This window comes from Grammomys surdaster, unplaced genomic scaffold (assembly GCF_004785775.1).
Source record: "Grammomys surdaster isolate TR1022 unplaced genomic scaffold, NIH_TR_1.0 332680, whole genome shotgun sequence".
Classification (NCBI taxonomy): Eukaryota; Metazoa; Chordata; class Mammalia; order Rodentia; family Muridae; genus Grammomys; species Grammomys surdaster.
This window is the reverse complement of record NW_021627898.1, coordinates 1-16999: the sequence shown is the minus strand read 5'-3', so window position 1 is coordinate 16999 and position 16999 is coordinate 1. Positions and strand designations below refer to the sequence as shown.

General features: G+C 47.0%; 1 protein-coding gene across 1 annotated transcript; it reads right to left on the bottom strand.

Annotated features, from left to right (window-relative positions):
- Positions 1 to 3409: 3409 nt before the first annotated feature.
- LOC114616608 (DNA repair endonuclease XPF) lies at positions 3410 to 16797 on the bottom strand. The gene is made up of 5 exons (XM_028762036.1): positions 16581 to 16797; positions 13732 to 14329; positions 11619 to 11711; positions 7096 to 7208; positions 3410 to 4646 (listed from the first exon to the last, which is right to left on the bottom strand). Exons 1-5 carry the CDS (start codon positions 16768 to 16770, stop codon positions 3913 to 3915), a joined length of 1728 nt encoding a protein of 575 aa, XP_028617869.1. The 5' UTR covers positions 16771 to 16797; the 3' UTR covers positions 3410 to 3912.
- Between the last annotated feature and the right edge of the window lie 202 nt (positions 16798 to 16999).

Here is a 16999-nt window from a genome sequence, read left to right as displayed (position 1 = left end):
AGCATATGTGCACTGTGTGTGTGTCTGGCATTTGAAGAGGCCTGGAGAGAGTGTTTGCATCCTCTGGAACTAGAGTTTCAGACGGCTGTGAGCCACCACGTGGATGCTGGGAACCAACCCGGGGTCCTCTGCAAGAGCAGCCAGTTCTGTTAACCACTGAGCCGTCTCTCCAGACCCAACACTGAGTCCTGGATTTTGCAAACTGCTTAAGCTCCCTGGCCACAGCTTTGTCACCGCAAAGGTCTGTGGCACCTGTGTGGCTTTGTGCTGGAGATTAACTGAGATAAGGCACAAGTGGTCAACAGCACCACAGTACTATGTGAAGAGACGGTTCAATAGTTTGCCAGTCTTCAGAAGGTACAACATTGGAAAATAACTCGTCTTCTGGGCATTAGAAAGGGCTGTGCATGGACATTCAAAGCAGAGGCAGCAATGGGGACACCACTGTGGTGACCCAATTCAAAGTATAATTAAACTTGCTTAAGAAATAATAATAAATTCCTGTGCTATCAAAAGAACAATTTACCTCTTCCAACTTGTGACTTAAAAGGAACAAAAATACAGGGGCTGACCCTTTGTTTGGATGCCCCAGACACCACACGCTTGCCATTTTCAACAGACTGTTATTTCCAAAGGACAACAGCTTTTCTTCCCCAGCTTCTTTGGTAAGGATACGTCACAGTATGTTAGGAAGAGAACAACTCAGGACATCACATTGAGGACACAGACCATGCATTACTGAGAGCCAGGCAGAAGCAGTGGCTCAGAGAAAACCTGTGTTAACCATCTATTCTGCATCATGAACACCTTTACTGTGGACGGTGTGTTGTTAGTAACATGTGCCCTCTGACTGTGCACTGCTATTTTTATTTTGGCTAAGAAGACAAGGAAGATGCTAAATAATCCACCCCCGACACACATTATGAGTAAATGTATTTCAGTTTTTTCTCCCATTTACCAAATCTTGGCTTATGGAACCATAAATTAAAACAACAAACAAAAAGAAACAGTCCTCCACAGTGCAGTGGTGCAGACTACCAAGAGCCTGCTGAAGATGACAACTGGGTGCCATAGCTCAGGATCAGACAGGAAATATCAAAATGAGAGCAAAATAACCAAGGAAAGTGACAATTCTTGTCAAAGTCTTGCTGTGCTGCCATCTTTTTCTTAAAATTCTTTTGAGGGGACATTTTAAAGTCAAACTAAACTAACGGAGAATTTCCCTCAACAGGTTCTCTAAGGTAGTGTGACATCAAATCCACTGGAGAAGCCAAAGGGAAGTCCCTGCATCTCAACAACCCAGACCTTGAGTTCCTGACTGCTGGGACCTAGGTGACTGCTGGGGCCTGGGTGAGAGCATTTCCAGTCCCCTGTGAACTGGGGATTATACCTCAAGGCTCCCAAACAGCTGCAGGCCTACAGTCTAGTGAGCGTTCACCAAAGGAAGTCAGGACTACCGACAACAGTGCTGACAGCCACCACATTTATTTGTTTGTCTTTGAGACAGGTCCTGGCTAGCTTAGAACTCACTATATAGAGCAGGCTAGTCTTAAAATCACAGAGATCCACCTGCCTCTGTCTCCCTAGAGCTGGGAGCTCCCTAGTTAGGGCTGTGGGCCACCAGGCTTGCCTTGATGGCTACTGTTAAGCAAGATATCTCCTCATATAGTTTTAAGAACACCAAGAGAGGTGCTAAGACTTAAGCAAGGATGCATTCAAAGATAATTTCTTATAGTCAAGGCTCTATGTAAACAGCTTGTAACCAAAATGCTGACCTAGATTTTAAAGGTCTTTTAAAAGCTACCCAGAAATCATCAGTATTTATGATTTTGAACAACGACAACAATATCATCAAAACGCTGCTGGGAAACAAAGTCAGATTCTAAAAATGGGTAAAAATCAAAAGTCTGAGAAAAACCAAACAATGGATGCAAGTGTGGGAAGCCTTCCACCCCGGCCATGCACAAGACAGTCAGCAGAGGGCCAAGTCAGCAGCGAGGAAGTGACGCAACAGGAGCCCGAGTCACGGATGTGGCAGAGAACAGCTGACAGACACCGGAAGCCCTTGGGTTACAGCCTGCTGCACTAGGTAACAAGGACTGTTTGAAACGCTGTCCAGAAGAACTTTGAAATTCTAACTTTGAACAAAACACCCATCATAGCATGTGCTATTTAAGATTTTTGTTTTATGGAATAAAACAACAGAAAAGGAAGGCGGAGTTAAATGGAGGAAGGAGACTGGTACCATAAGTGGAAGTGGACATCCGTGTTCAGGAGCTGGGAATGACCACACTGTCCAGTGCAACTCACCAGGCAGTTCTGTCCTGGTCCAGAAGGTGAATATATTTTTAACCCTGGGTTGAAACAGTAGCTCAGATCACAACAAGCTTCCCATCATAAGCTTACTGCTTTATCTTTCTATGCCTCCAATAACCGACTGTCTCGACACCCCTTGACATTCATCCCTGAAGGGCTCTGAACAGGATGCTCAGGGGATGTCCTCTGCATCCTTGGGTTTAACTAACCAAGGACTGAAAATACAGTAACACCTGTATCTCTACTGAACACGCAGGCTCTTTTCAAGTCATTGAGGAGGACAGGGAACCGGCTGTTACACACCACCTGTCTTGCCGCAGCTGCTGTGAGCCACCTAGAGATGGTCTGACGTTCACAGGGGGATAGGCAGAGTTTATAAGCAAACTCCACTGAAGGACTGCAGCGTGCACAAACTGTACCATCAGAGAGGGTCCTGGAAGGAAAGTCTCATGGACACCGAGGGACAACTGTACTGATAAGTACCAATAATCAAGATGGCAACATATAAGGTTTAGTTCAGTGCTTTTGCTAAAGTTAGAGGAGACAGTATTTTTGCTATAAGGTCCACTTTTTCATCAGTTCAGCCAAAGACAGCTGACACTGATGGAACATTCAACCATGTGGCAAGGCTAAAATTCATGCGGCATTAGCTTCTGAGGTAGAAAATTTACTGCTTGTCATTTAATACATAAAACAGCTAATGCTTAAGTATCACAGTTTGCAAACAGCATAAAGATGAGTTGAATCCCATTTTAACACAGAAAATCCAGTCTAATCAATCATGAGATTGGTTTGTGGGTCTTTAAACACCTATGTATCTCTTTTGAATTCTTATGTGTTCTCTGCATTGATGTATCCTTTTATCCACAATCCTTTAGTAAGAAGCACATCTAGAAAACACCTGGCCCGCCTTTGCTCACATAGTCCTTACCCAGGCAAGGAGAAACAGTCGGGACACGACCATGGGCAGGCAGAGATGGCGTGCTTCTGGTATGGCACTGGCATCTTACGCCAGTGAGGTCTGGGGGACACTTTGACTTGTCATTTGGGCTTAGAGTAGGAATTTGTAGGTCAAACACTGAGAAACCAAGAATTCTGAGGAGCCCTTTATTACCTCATCAAATCATGTCCATAAGCAATTAATTCTGTTAAAAACACTGGCTTAAACAATCAAGTCATAGTACATGCTACATACACCTGGTGACAAGAGGGCTAGTTTGTTTCTATGAGTGTGAGGTGAAGAAGCATGTTAGGAACAGCAGCCCCGACGCAGGCCTACCAAGCCCTGTGGAGCCAGTGTTAGGACCATGATGGAGTGCTTTTTACCAGCCTGAAAAGCAAATATGGGCTGTGTCTGCTTCAAGAGGCATGGTGTCACCACACTTTATCGAAAATGGATCACTGCAGACCTGTCATAGACAGAGCAGAGAGGGGCAAGAGCCATCAAGGAGAGGCAAGCCCACACATCAGCACAGAGCCAGGGGGAAATCCTGGCTTCTGGACAAATGCCTTGGGGGACAGAATGCCAGTCCCTAATTTCCCTGGGAAAGAACAAATTGCTATGCAAATGATCAATAAATAGCCACATGAGAGCAGTTACTTTCTCACTCTGCCTTTGGACACCAAGTCTGCATAGGCAGTGTGCAGGAAGTCGTGCAGCTGCTTGGCATTTCCCGAGTGCCCCAGGATGCTCGTGAGCTGCTCCAGGGACAGGGTGGCCAGCTCTGCGATGTTCTTCACTTGATTCATCAGGGAGCGACAGTTCTTGGCGTTGACCCCAGGCATCTTTAGCACAAAGTCTTGGGGGCCGGGGTTATACCTGTCTGACTCAGGCAGTGTTTCTGAGTCCGCGGTGATGGCCATGGCTGTGGCTGCATCAGGCTGTGGCTTATTCTGCTTCAGCTCCTCAAACAGCTCGGCTGTGGCATGGGGGGAGGGGCACCAGAGCAGCCGCAGGCGTGGGAAGTGCAAGGTGAGGAGTGTGAGCTTGGAGCTCACGTCATTGCTGCTCATCTCTTGGAAGAAGGCACCTCGTGGTGCCAAGGAGAAGGGCTTGCTCGGGTCAAACTCAATGAGCAGCACAGGCCTCCGGTAGTAGCGGGACATGGCTAAGCACTGGCTGTACAGTCGGCCACTGTGCAGAGAGCCAATAAGGTCACTTACGCTCTTGCGCTCCACACACAGCTCGGGTGTCAGGATGTAATCACCCACCTCCAGAGTCACTGGCTCTATGTCAATGCCCCGCCGATGGATCAGGGATGGGAGCTCGCTCCGAAACTCACGCATGTCCACCACGATGCTGGGCTGTGAGCCATTCCGCTCCTGGCCACCTATGAAAAGGGGAATTTAGGTTGGGTCACAGGGAAGAGCACTTAGAGATGACTTTGTATAGGTTTAAATGTTTCTGTTGTTAAAGTTGGATAAATTTAACACTTAAGCTATAGCACTTTCTATCATTCTAAAAACAGAATTTATTAAATGGAGTCAACATGAAAGTCAGACTGTGCTTGTAGTTTGTGTCTTACAACAGCACAAACGCCTTTGCTCTGCTTCCCCTCTGCTCTCATGGAGAGTATGCATGTATGTATGTATGCATGCATACATGCATGTGCTGGTCCTTATATTTCTAGGCCCTATGTGCAACAGGGGCTAAGAAGACTGCCTTCTGAACTACTGTCTTTGCCTTTGGGTCTAGGGATGATGGGAAAGGAAAGATGCTGGGAACAGTTCTTACTCACGGATGTGCTACCTGGAGCTATGCTAGCAAGCAGATTCTGAACGCGGCAGGCGTGTGGGACCAAAAGCTCAAAAACTGCATTTTCAACAAACTCCAGGGATGTTAATGCTGTTGCTTTAAGAACAACCTCATTTGGGTATGAGTGCAATCTGTGTGTGTATATATGTGAACATGTGTATGTGAGGGTTTGTGTGTGTGGCATGTGTATGTGTAGCTATGTTGAGCCCATGTGTGGAGGCCAGAGGAAGGTAGTGAGATGAAGTCACAGCTGAATGGACTGCTGGGAGATAGGGCCATTAGAGGAGGAGGACCACTGGGGCAGGCCACCGAGAGGGCCACCCTGACACTTGTCTGCTTGCTGCCGTAGCCTTCCACCACGGAGTTCTGACTCATCATAGGCCTGGGAGCAATGAGGCTGGGCGTGGCTGGGACCTTTGAGATAGGTCCAATTACTTCCTCCCTAAGTTGTTTCACGAGGTATTCGTCATAGCAACAGAGAACTGACAAAGTGGCCTGGTTAAGCACGTAGGAAAGGGAGAGGCACCAGGGTCAGAGAAAACATCAGCATAGCTGTGAGGTAGAGGAAGGGCCATGAGCCAGGAATGCATACAGTCTCTAAGGCACTGGAAAAACAAGGAGATGGCTCTTCTTCAGACTTGCCAGGATAAAAAGAGCCCTGAAGTTAATGAGTGACGCTTAGCCTGCAGACCTGTTAAGGTCAATGTGTGCCTGACCAAGTTTGTGTAGTGTTTTACAGAATCAACAGGAAACTCAGGCTGCCAAAGGGCAGAGCTCTAGGAATTGCTTTGTGTGTGGTGCCTACAGCATGACCTCACCTCCTTCATCCTGCCTTACAGGCTTGCAGTTCTTCCCAGAAGTTCACCAAACAAGGCAGAGTTAAGTATCTACTTCAAAAAGGGTAGAGATATTCTGAATCAGTGCTCCCCAGAGCACATAGCCGGAGGCCCTTCTCTGCTATGTGCCTTTGGGAAGTGACCCCAGTTCCCATGCACAGAAGTAGAAGCTCTGCATTAGAGGCCAGCACACTCACAGTTTTAATAAATATCTCAGGCCACACGTGCACAGCACATGTGTGGAGATCAGGACAATTCTCAGGGTGGCTTTTCTCTTGCTATCCAGTGGGATAGGCCACAGAACTCAGATTTTCAAGCCTTCATGCAAGTGACTCTAACTCTGAGCCATTTCTATAGCCCTCTCTCTCCAGGCCCTGACAAATACCGATAGAAGGGAAGAAAAGAAGGAAGGAAGGAAGGAAGGAAGGAAGGAAGGAAGGAAGGAAGGAAGTCCTTAAGCTCAGGGTTTCAGTGCAGGAGCAGCTGGGTCTGTTTCTGAACCTGTGGCAGGCAGTGCATGAAAGCTGTTCACCTTAGGTCCACTGAACTCAGCGGCCCAGTGGTCTGAATGTGCCCAATGTCAGCAGAGGCTAAATCATCTTTAACCCTATTGTTTCTCTCAGGCTGCTTGGCTGATGGCAGCTTACACGGAAGTGGAAGCCCTTGTGAATAAGGGTGCTATACTTGGAGTCCAGCAGACCTCGGTGGCATGCCAAACACCGGGGACTGGAGAGATACCAAGAAGGGATTGGGGAAACCATCCTTCAGCTTCTGTGTGAGCCAACCAGCTTCTCCGGGCACAGAGTCCTCGCAGCTCTCTTAAGGCTTCACTGGTAGAGTTCCTCTGCTGTCTCACCAAATCATTTCCATTTCATTAAAAACTCATTTACTATTATTTTAATTATGTACGTGTGTGCCTGCATGAGCTTATATACAGCACAAGAGTGCACGTCCCTGGAACGGCCACAGGGTGGTGCTAATGTCATAGGCAGTTGTGAGCTGCCTGATGTAGGTGCTGAACTGAACTCAAGTTCTCTGCAAGAGCAGCCAAGAGCTCCTTACCAATGAGCACTCTCCCCTGCCTGAGTCATGGTTTTAAGTTTATGTAGAAAGCTCAGCTATGTGGCTCTGGGATTTCACAGCTCCCTCTAAAGGCAAAAATGGTGCAAGGCCCAGGGTGGGGCTTACCGGCTTTCCGAGTGTCAGTGGGAGCATCTGTGGCTGCTGTGCCTCTTGCTAGGTCCAGGTTGGTTTCATCTCTGCCTTCCCGTTCTTCGGGGACAACCATGCTAGCTTTTTCCCTGGGGAACAAATGCCATAAGCACCACTTGACTAATCTCAACATTCTAGATTAATCTTTTGGAAAAAAAATCTAATCTGTAAGATAATCTACATGCTGGCAATAGGGGTGTCTATAATCCAGGACTCAGGAGGCTGAGGCAGGAGGATGGTCTCTGACACATGACTGGAGTGGTAAGGCGAATGTAAGAGATACATTAGACATAAACACGTGGGAGGACTGGCTGGAGGAGCCCAGCCAATCCGCTGGGCCTCCTTTCCCACCCTCTAGAGTGCGAATAAGACACTCTTTTAGTGTCTGTTATGACCGAGCTTGCCCCAGTCTGCTGTAAGGCTAAGGCATTGTCAGCATTGAAAAACAAATGAAATCATTTAAAGTCAGATATTTTTCAGGTCATCAGGAGGGGGAGTTCAGTCAATGATAAAGAAAAAGAAAATTCAGGCATGCTGGACCTCTGATCCCTTCCCTCCCCTCCCCTCAGGTGGAAGGCCCCGTCAGCCACCTTTAGTTTCAAAGAGGAATCAAGGTCAATACAAGAATAAAGATTATGTCAGGGATTACAACAGACAACCAGCATCTGGGAAAGAGCAGTGCAGCAGCCCCTCCTCCAGGGTGTGCTTGAAAGCATTATGGAGTGTTCCCTCTTCTGGGTTAAGGGATCAGGATATAAATGTGATCACTGGGCTGGTAAGATGGCTTGACACTAAGCCTGACCACCCAAATCCAAGCTCCAGAACCCACTTGGTCGAAGAACTGACCACTGCAAGTTGTCCTCTGACCTCCACATAGTGTACACGTATGCATGCATGAATACAGACACACACATGAGATACACAGATAAATGTAACAAATATGATCATACAATCTTCCTAGTCTTCAGATTAACCCAGTATCTCACACACATGTGTTAGGAGACTGTTCCTGGATCACAGTAAGCTGGGTGGTTCCTGCTTAAAACCACAGAGCATGTGATGATTACCTCATGAGGCTTAAGAACTCAGAGTCTAATCTGTGCCTGGTGCCAGCGCAGTGCAGCTGGACTGTTTTCTCTTGAGGCTTGCAGCAGAGCTGAGGAAGCAAAGCAACCATGAACAAACCACAGAACTGAGAACTGTAGCAGACGGGGCTAGGTAAGACAGAAGGAACTGCGGGAGGGATGTGTTTTCCCCAGGCTTGGGGTGCTCCAGAGCACGACTCCCTGAAACACTGTGTAGAACAGAATGGTTCTGGTATATGGTTTTTCATCCTGTAGGCCAGGGCCAAGGGCTCTGTGAGCAAACCCTTGCCTGGCATTGACCCCAGCAGCAACTCCTGGTCACTCCCAATGTACCCGAGAGGACAAAGGCAAATCGTCAAGAACACAGTACCATTTTCTAACATTTTTGTGTTTTCTCTCTTTCTACCACTTTCACAAGTTTAAGCTACAGATCACATGGGGGTGTGAGGTGGAGGGGGGGCTTCCTGATGAATGTGCTGTCTGTGGGTGGATAGCACAGGCAGGAGCAGAGACCTAGTTCTTATTGGCATTGTTACCTGGAATAAGTCATTCAGTGGCTCCCTGCCTCAATTTGTTTTCTTACCTGTAAAATAGAATAATGCCAATAAAATCTATCTGAAAAGATTAACTACAGGGTGCATGTAACTCACTGGGTGGGTTCTTGGCATCCTGCATCTGCTATGGCTATCCAGGGTCACATTGAAACACCAAAGGTTTGCTTTCAAATGAGGCTGGTGCTGTTCCCATCTCTGAGAAAATGTACATCCCAGGAAGGAACTGCAGACCATACAGAAAGCAAGCCCTGCTGAGCAGCACACATTACAGTGTCAGAAGCACCCCTTCTTACCTACACCAGGCACTGATGTTTTCTGTTGTTGCGTTAATATGTCAGCGGTTTCCTTTTGCTCACTGTGTAGCCCAGGCTTGCTTGGAGTGCTAGGATGTCCAGTGCTATGTGAACGGCTATGGGGGAGCTCAGGAACCTCTGTGGATAACATCCACGCAAGCCCCCTTCTGCAATACAAGTGTCTCACAGCAAAGTCAAGCGATCTTGACTCCTCACTGCGACCTGCTGACCGGTTCAGCAGGCAGCACCTTGCCCTTGCTCTGCAGCAACTGACTCTGCGCTTGTCTGCAGTCTACTTCTCTCTGAGCCAGCTAAGCAGCCCTCATTTGCTGCCTGTCTGCCTGATTCATTCCCCTCTGGTTAGTTTAACTAGCAGCCCAGTGCTGTCCTGAACATCTCCCCTGGAGGTCTGGGCAAGAGTCTGCTCTTTTTACTGCCACAGTAAACTTTCTCCTAAGTTCAGGCAAGCTGCAAACACCCTATGGCGTTTCTCTTTCTTAAACTATCTTTGCTGCCAGCTTCCTCTCAGAAGACAACTGCACCCCTGCCTCCTTTCATAGACACCTTTACAAGAGCAAGAGCCCATGCCACCTGGAATGTGCTGTGCTGCCACAGAGTCCCCAGGCTCCAAGCTTTCGAACCTCTGGTCAGTGTGACCCCTTCCTCACAGTATTTGCATATATCAGATGCTCAATAAGGAATGTCACTGCTGGACACTCAGAGGACAGTCAGGGCTCTGAGAACTGTGAATAAGAGGTCACTTGTGGAATAAGACATTACTTTTGAAATAGCTTTAAAACAGACACCCCCCCTTCATACACATACCCCCCACACACTCATATACACACACACATACTCCCTCACACACACAGTCACTCACACACACTCACACCCACACTCACCCCCACTCACACTCACAAACACCCCCACACTCACACTCCCACACACTCATTCACATACTCTCTCACACACACACTCATACACACACTCACCCACATATACACTCACACACATACACACTCACACACACACTCACATACACACACACTCACACACTTATACCCACAGTCACACACACTCACACTACACAATAGAAACAATCGCATGTGCACTTCCGTAGGCTAAGAGGACAGAGTAGCAAAGCTACTTGTCCAGCAGCTTCAAGGCAACGCCCCTGTTCTAGAAGATGTAAAGGGAAGGGCATTGTCCCAGTGGACTCAACTATAAATACCCATTCTAGAAATGTCTGTGCTGGATTAACCTGGGTATACAGATGCTGTACACCCACAGCCAACCCCATAGGTCACTGTCCACTCTGGGATTCTATCTAGCTCCATGCCAGGCTTACTGCCACTGGACACTGCCCATGTCCAAGGCATGGAAAGCCCATTACGAAGACATAGCTGTTGATTTCTTTGGCCGAGGCTTTCCCTGGCTTGGCTCCATGGCGCCCCTTAGATCATCAGTCCATGACAATTGTTTGTATGGCTCCTGGTGGGTCATCTCATCTCCCAGATGCTTAGGGGTAAGAGGGTAGCCAGTCAGTTTGTGACAGTCCCATAAACAGCTCCTTCTGTTAAACTGCCTGAAACCACCAGGATTGATAACACAACATCCATACTCAAAAATAGATACACATGTTCAGAAGAACAGCATGCACTTAGTTACAGTGGTCAGAATGGGGGAGGGGGTGGAGATTAAAAGTTCTTCCCAGGGCTGGAGAGATGGCTCAGTGGTTAAGAGCACTGACTGCTCTTCCAGAGGTCCTGAGTTCAAATCCCAGCAACCACATGGTGGCTCACAACCATCCGTAATGAGATTGGATGCCCTCTTCTGGTGTGTCTGAAGACAGCTACAGTGTACTCATCAATAAAATAAATAAATAAATATTTAAAAAAAAAAAAAGTTCTTCCCAGACACAATAGAGTGGCAACCCACCTGCAAACCAGAGATTTTATAAGGAGGGGAACCCACAATTGAAAGGAAGGAGCAAAGGGTACAGGGCTGGAGAGTGTCCCTTCTAGAACAGTGTTTTGTGGCATGTCTGGTGCCGACAGTCAAAAGCAGTTTCCCTTACACACATCTCTGATATGAAAAATCTGAAATTCAAAATGCTACGAATTGTAAAGTGTTTGGCTGGCCAACACAACGGCACAACAGGAAATCCCATGTCCAGCCCTATGCTGGTGGCACTTACAGAAGTGCCCAGCTTGTTGTCTCCAGTGACCTTCAGGCTACATGTCTAACACACACATGAACTTCATGATCAGGATTGGATCCCATCACTAACACACATGGAAACATCACAACATTTGAAATATTTCTGGTTCCAAGAATTTCAGGTAAGACATACAACTTGTATTCTACTCATAAAACCCATGTGAGCAACTGCAGGGGTAAGAGAGAGGGAAGAGAAGGGAAGTGTGTAGCAGGCAGGCGCTGGGCACCAGCCATCCCCCAACTCATGACCGTACTCCTCCTCAGGGAGCCGTTTAATATTCCCACCCGGAGTAGGACCCACGACAGGCGACAGGCGCAGCATGGTTCCCGCGGGCCACCCGCCTCACCTTATGAGCTTTTCAAAAGCTTCCTTTTCTTTCCGCAGAGCAGTCAGGTAGCGCTGCTCTTCCGTGGAGCCTCCATATATAAGAAAGTAAACCCTGTGGGTTAAGACATAAAGAACTCTTTTAGGCTGCAAAAATATAATCTTAGTCCCTGGAAGGTACAGCACCGTGGAGCGAGCATCTAGAGCAGCACCCTGGAGGCTCAAGACACAGGACACCGTGGAAGAGGAAGCCTTGCCCCTCCCCTCCCGAGTGCGCAGCTCCCCCCCCCCCCCCCCAGAGCGCAGGCTCCCACAGGCTGCACCAGACCCGCCTAGGGTTTTCACAGGGAAGTTTTCTTTTTCTTTTCAGCAAAAGGAGGAACATAGTTCAGGTAAAATCTGAGACAGAACTAGAGGATAAGAATTCTTTCTTCATAACTATAAACAAAAAGTGAAGCCCACAAAATCTCTTAGAGGCTTCATTTTTAACTTTTTCTTTGTACGTCTGCCAAATGATAGCTTAGAAATAGGAGACCATCATTAGAACCAGCTTAGGGAAATTCAGTGTTAACGACAAGCAAACAAATTAAACAGCTAAGACCTTTACCCTCTGTACTTTCTCTCAGGTCCCTTTATCCATGTCACAGCAGAAGGGAGCCAGGAACATGCGGATAGTATCAGGAATCTTAATTTTTTTTTCTTTTTTTTCCCCGGGTCTCTAAAGGGCCTTGCTTTAGGGCTGAAGAGATGGCTTGTTGGTTAAGAGTGCTTCCTGTTCTTTCAGAGGACCAGAGTTCAGCTCCCAGCACTCATGTTGGGTGGCTTACAGCTGCCTCTAACTCCAACGTTTACACCCTCCTGTGGCATCTTTGACAACTGGAACACACACACACACACACACACACACACACACACACACACCATTAAAAATAAATGTTTTTAAAGATGTACAGAGAACTCATTTCTTTCTCATTTGTGGCTGAGGCTGAATCAATTCACACCGCTGCCACCTCATCCCCGTTAGAGGCATTTCCTTTTAAGCCTGCTTTACTTTCACCACGAATCTCCCAGACCATCTTACTTTGAAGTTAGAGAGGGGAAAGGCCACTGGGTGAGTTAGGAGATTTCAGCTGCTCCATGAATGTGACTGACGCTAACAACCTCCAGTTCTGAGTCCGAGTTTTTCATTGACAAAGCAAGCAGTTGAATTTCCAGATCTCTTCTGCCCTTGACAGGACAGTGTCCTGTTCGTGGGCAAGAAGCTTAGTGCACATAAACTGCCTGGGAGCTTGAAGGCTAGCAGGCTGTAGCTGACTATTGGACAACGCTCTTCTTGCTAGGGTCTTTACCCCTGGTCACCTTCTCTGCTGCCTCTACTGCCTCTGCTATGAAAGGCTGCCTCAGTTACCCTGTGACAAAGGCTCCTCTTGGCTGTGTTTCTGGTTCAGGCTGAGTTCAGGATATTACTTTTGGTATTTATTTCCCTTTAGCTAGCTGGAGAGCGAGAACACTGTATTCTTTCTTATCTGATAGATTGGTAGGTTTTTAAGATATTTCTAGAAACCCAAGAAAACCTGATACAAAAATTCCTGAAACATGTTGGTTTATGGGAAAGAAATTCAGAGTCACTTCTTAAGTTTGTAAGCTGTGAGATGGTGGGATGGCTCAGTAGGTAGAGGTGCTCTCTGTCTAATATGAGTGTGGCCCCTGGAACCCACAAAAAGGTGGAAGGCATCAACAACTCTTGCAAGCTGGGATGGTGTGCACACACCCACACATGTAAGGAAAAATGTTTAAGATCTTAAAAGGTGTTTTAGAAGATTAACAACATTTGGCTATGTCGCTATTATAACCTTTGGTATTGCACAGAACATTATCAATTTCCTAGACTTTCCAGATACTGTACCTGTAAGAGGCACACCGAGACATAAAGAACATGAACACGGTAAGGGAAAATACCAGGGGTGCTGGAAGCTTGCAGTTCAGCCTGGGTGGCTGACATCCATCTAGAGCATTCTCACATTCACCAGAAAGCAGTGTGAAACCAGCCTCATCATGGGTTAAAGGTAAGAAAACCACCATGCAGGCCAGACAGTTTTTGTATTAAAGCCTGAAGAACTGTCAGGCAGACTTGCCTCAGAGGTTTCCCAGGCCTGCTGGCCCTGTAGATCTCCAGCTGCCGAACAAAGGTGAGCTCTGCATCGTACAGAACCACGTATCTGGGCTCCACCTCGTGCAGTACCCGCGTCAGGGTATAGGGGTCGCTGCACCCCAGAAGCGGATGGATGATCGTCAGAGGCTCTTTCAGGATGCCATAGGCTGCATCGGATGACACATTTAAATCAAATGATTCATGCTTAATCTCTCCCCCACAGCCTTCTGGGCTACTGCCGGTCTGTCTGCGCAGGTCTTCCTCCACGGCGCCTTCTTCTGGCGGCTCCTCGGCAGTCCCCAACACTTGCGTCAGAGTCAGCTCTCGCTTCTTCCTTTTGAGAGCCCCCCTTTTGGTGGAAACACGCTCTTTGTTTTGGGCGTCTTTTGTTTTTTTGTCAGGTTTTGTAGTTCTCTTTGGGCCGTCCCCCTTTCTATAATTTACCCACACTTCTTCAGCTTTGCCATCTTTCTCATAGGTTTTCCTGTAGAGCCGCAGCAGGAAGGCTTCTGCTCCGGCAGTCAGGTAGTCCCTCAGCTGGCAACACGTGCGGTCATCGCTCGCACAGATCAACACCTGGCCTGCAATCAGACAGAACACATGACTGCTTGCTCACTCCCATCCTAGGCTCCTTTGGGCCGCCCTAAGTCCCCTTCTAAAAGAAGGCATCTTGCCCTCGTTAAAGGACCCAATTTACAAATTTTTCAAAAGGGGGCTTGGGTAGCAACCACAAGCTTTCACCTCTGGACCCATCTAAGGAGCAAACCTGAAGCCAGAACTACTTAGAGCCAAGGAACAGTGGAGGTTTTAATGAAGCTTCAAATGAATCATTTTCTAGAGGCTCTTAGACGCTAAAGTACATTTCAAATGAATTATAGAGTTAAATGTAAAATCTTAAATCACAAGAAAAGATGGCTTGTCTTCACTTCTGGGATGGAGGTGGTTTTCTAGCCTTAAAAGTAGAAGAATTATTCTCAGAGAAGATTGTATCTAATGGTTAATTTTAGAGCAGTAAAAACAGCATTTAAAACTCCAAAGACAGAAACCAGCAATGATAGATGGCACCATTATTACTAAGAAAGAGCAAACAAACTGGTATAGTTTAAGTTGGTCAAGACAAGATATCATGCATTAAAGACCCAGCTGAAAGCAGGTCACTAATATCAAAACTTAAGATGTCTCAATACAGTTGCTATATATGTGTAATTTCTGGTTACAGTTAGCTAAGTAAAATGAAAATGAGTATTATAAAAACCAATGTCATGACACACCTCAAGCCCCAGAGTTCAGGAGGCAGAGGCAGGAGGATGGCTTAAAGTTCAAGGCCAGTCTGGCTTACAAAGTGAGTTTCTAGTTAGCTGCTTGAGAATTGTGCAATCAAGTTATATATATATAAAAAAAAGTCACAAAATCCCCTCAGTTTTTTTAATTAAAAATTTTAATTACATTCATTTTATTTAATTTATTTAGTGTGTGTGTGCACAGGTCAGAGAACCCTTTTCTTTTCCACCACTATGTGGTTTCCAGGTTATGAACTCAGGTCATCTGGTTTGGCAGAAAAGGCCTTCACCCATGGAGCCATCTCACCAGCCCCTCATAACGCTTCAAGTTATAAACTTTGTGTCGGGCCATATGCAAAGCTATCCTTGACTGCAGGCCAATGGGTGCGTCCTAGTGACATTACAATGTGAAACAGGAAACACACCAACGTCAACATCCTCAGTGTCTGCTGGAGACAATTTTGCCCCCACCTCATATTTTATTAATTTTTTCACTTTACCTAAGTGAGCACGTGTGATGCTGGGTTGTGGGTCACAGTACTGTAACTGGGTAATTATCACCAGGATCTACTAATATAAGGATTGAATGCCTTTTTAAAAAAGTGTGTGAGTGTGTATGAGCGTGAACATGCAGATGCCCGTGGAGGTGGGAGAGGGCGCTCGATCCCCTGGAGCTGGAGTTACAAGTGGAGCTATCTAATGTGGGTGCTGGGACTGAACTCTCCTCTGCAAAAGCAGCCAGTGGTCTTAGGGCTGAGCTGTCTCTCCAGCCTCGTGAGTGACTTTACGTTAGTGCACAGTCATTGGTTTCCTAGCGGATTCTTCAGTGTCATTTCCCTGGTGCCCCCCTCCCCCTCCCCCCTGCCCGTCGCCCTGCCCTGCTTGCCTTTACTGGATTCTTCAGTGTCTTTTCCCAGGTGCCGGTTGCCCCGCCCCGCTTGCCTCTACTACTTGGCAGTTCAAAGGTTCAGTCTGTATTTTCAAACATGCATTTACCCTCTATCTTGCTTTATTTTTAATTTACACGTCTGTCTTAGTCCACAGTGCTCGTCTGTTAGCATGCTTGTGTTTGAAGGCAGAAGGCCTACAACTGGAATTGTTTTTCGAGGGCTCAGTCAATAGAAGCATTTAAGCTTCTTTGGAAAGATACTTGACTGGGCATATGAAACAGAAAAACCATTAGCCGATCCCTGGGCAAGTCTACGTTTAAAACCTGGTGAATACAGACATGGAAATGTGCTGAATCTTTAAGTAGAAGCCCTGAGAGGCTGAACAATAAAGACTGTGTTTCATGAATACAAAATGACTCAACCTGGAGAAAGCTCAGCGAATGAAGGAACCGAAGCAGCGCTGGCTCCAGGCGACTGACACTGAATGCCTGTGTGCCCTGTGGGGTTTGGTGGCACCTGCCTGGAATCTAGTACTAGGAAGCAGAATCAGAATGTCCAGGCTGGCCTCTGATGCAAAGCAAGCTCCAAGCCAATCTGGGCCAATGAGATCCTGTCTCAGAAACAACAGAGTAGGCCAATGTCATCACCTCCTTTGTTCCTACCTGGGCCACCAAGGGCTTCGCTCTCCTTATTTTCTGCTTCGATTTCTTTCAGGACTTCAGTCAGCGCCTCCCACTTTGGATTGCTTTCTAGAACCAGTTCTTTTTTTGTTTCTGTACAGAAATAAATGATAATCTTATTCTGTATGATGTTCAGCCAGAACCACACTTTCCCACAACAGAAAACTAACATCACTGTGAATGGACATGTCCTTAGGTTTCCACCACTCGACACAGGAGCTACTTCCCTAGAAAAGCCTGCTGACAAGTTGAGCTGAAACGTGCAGAGGTGACAGGGTGGACAGACCATGTGCATGGCCAATGGAGACTGCTCTGCACTGTCAGCTGTGATGCTATACACAAGCAACAATGCAAGGGATAGGTGCCATCAATACTTATTTCCCTCCCTTCCTCCCTCCTTC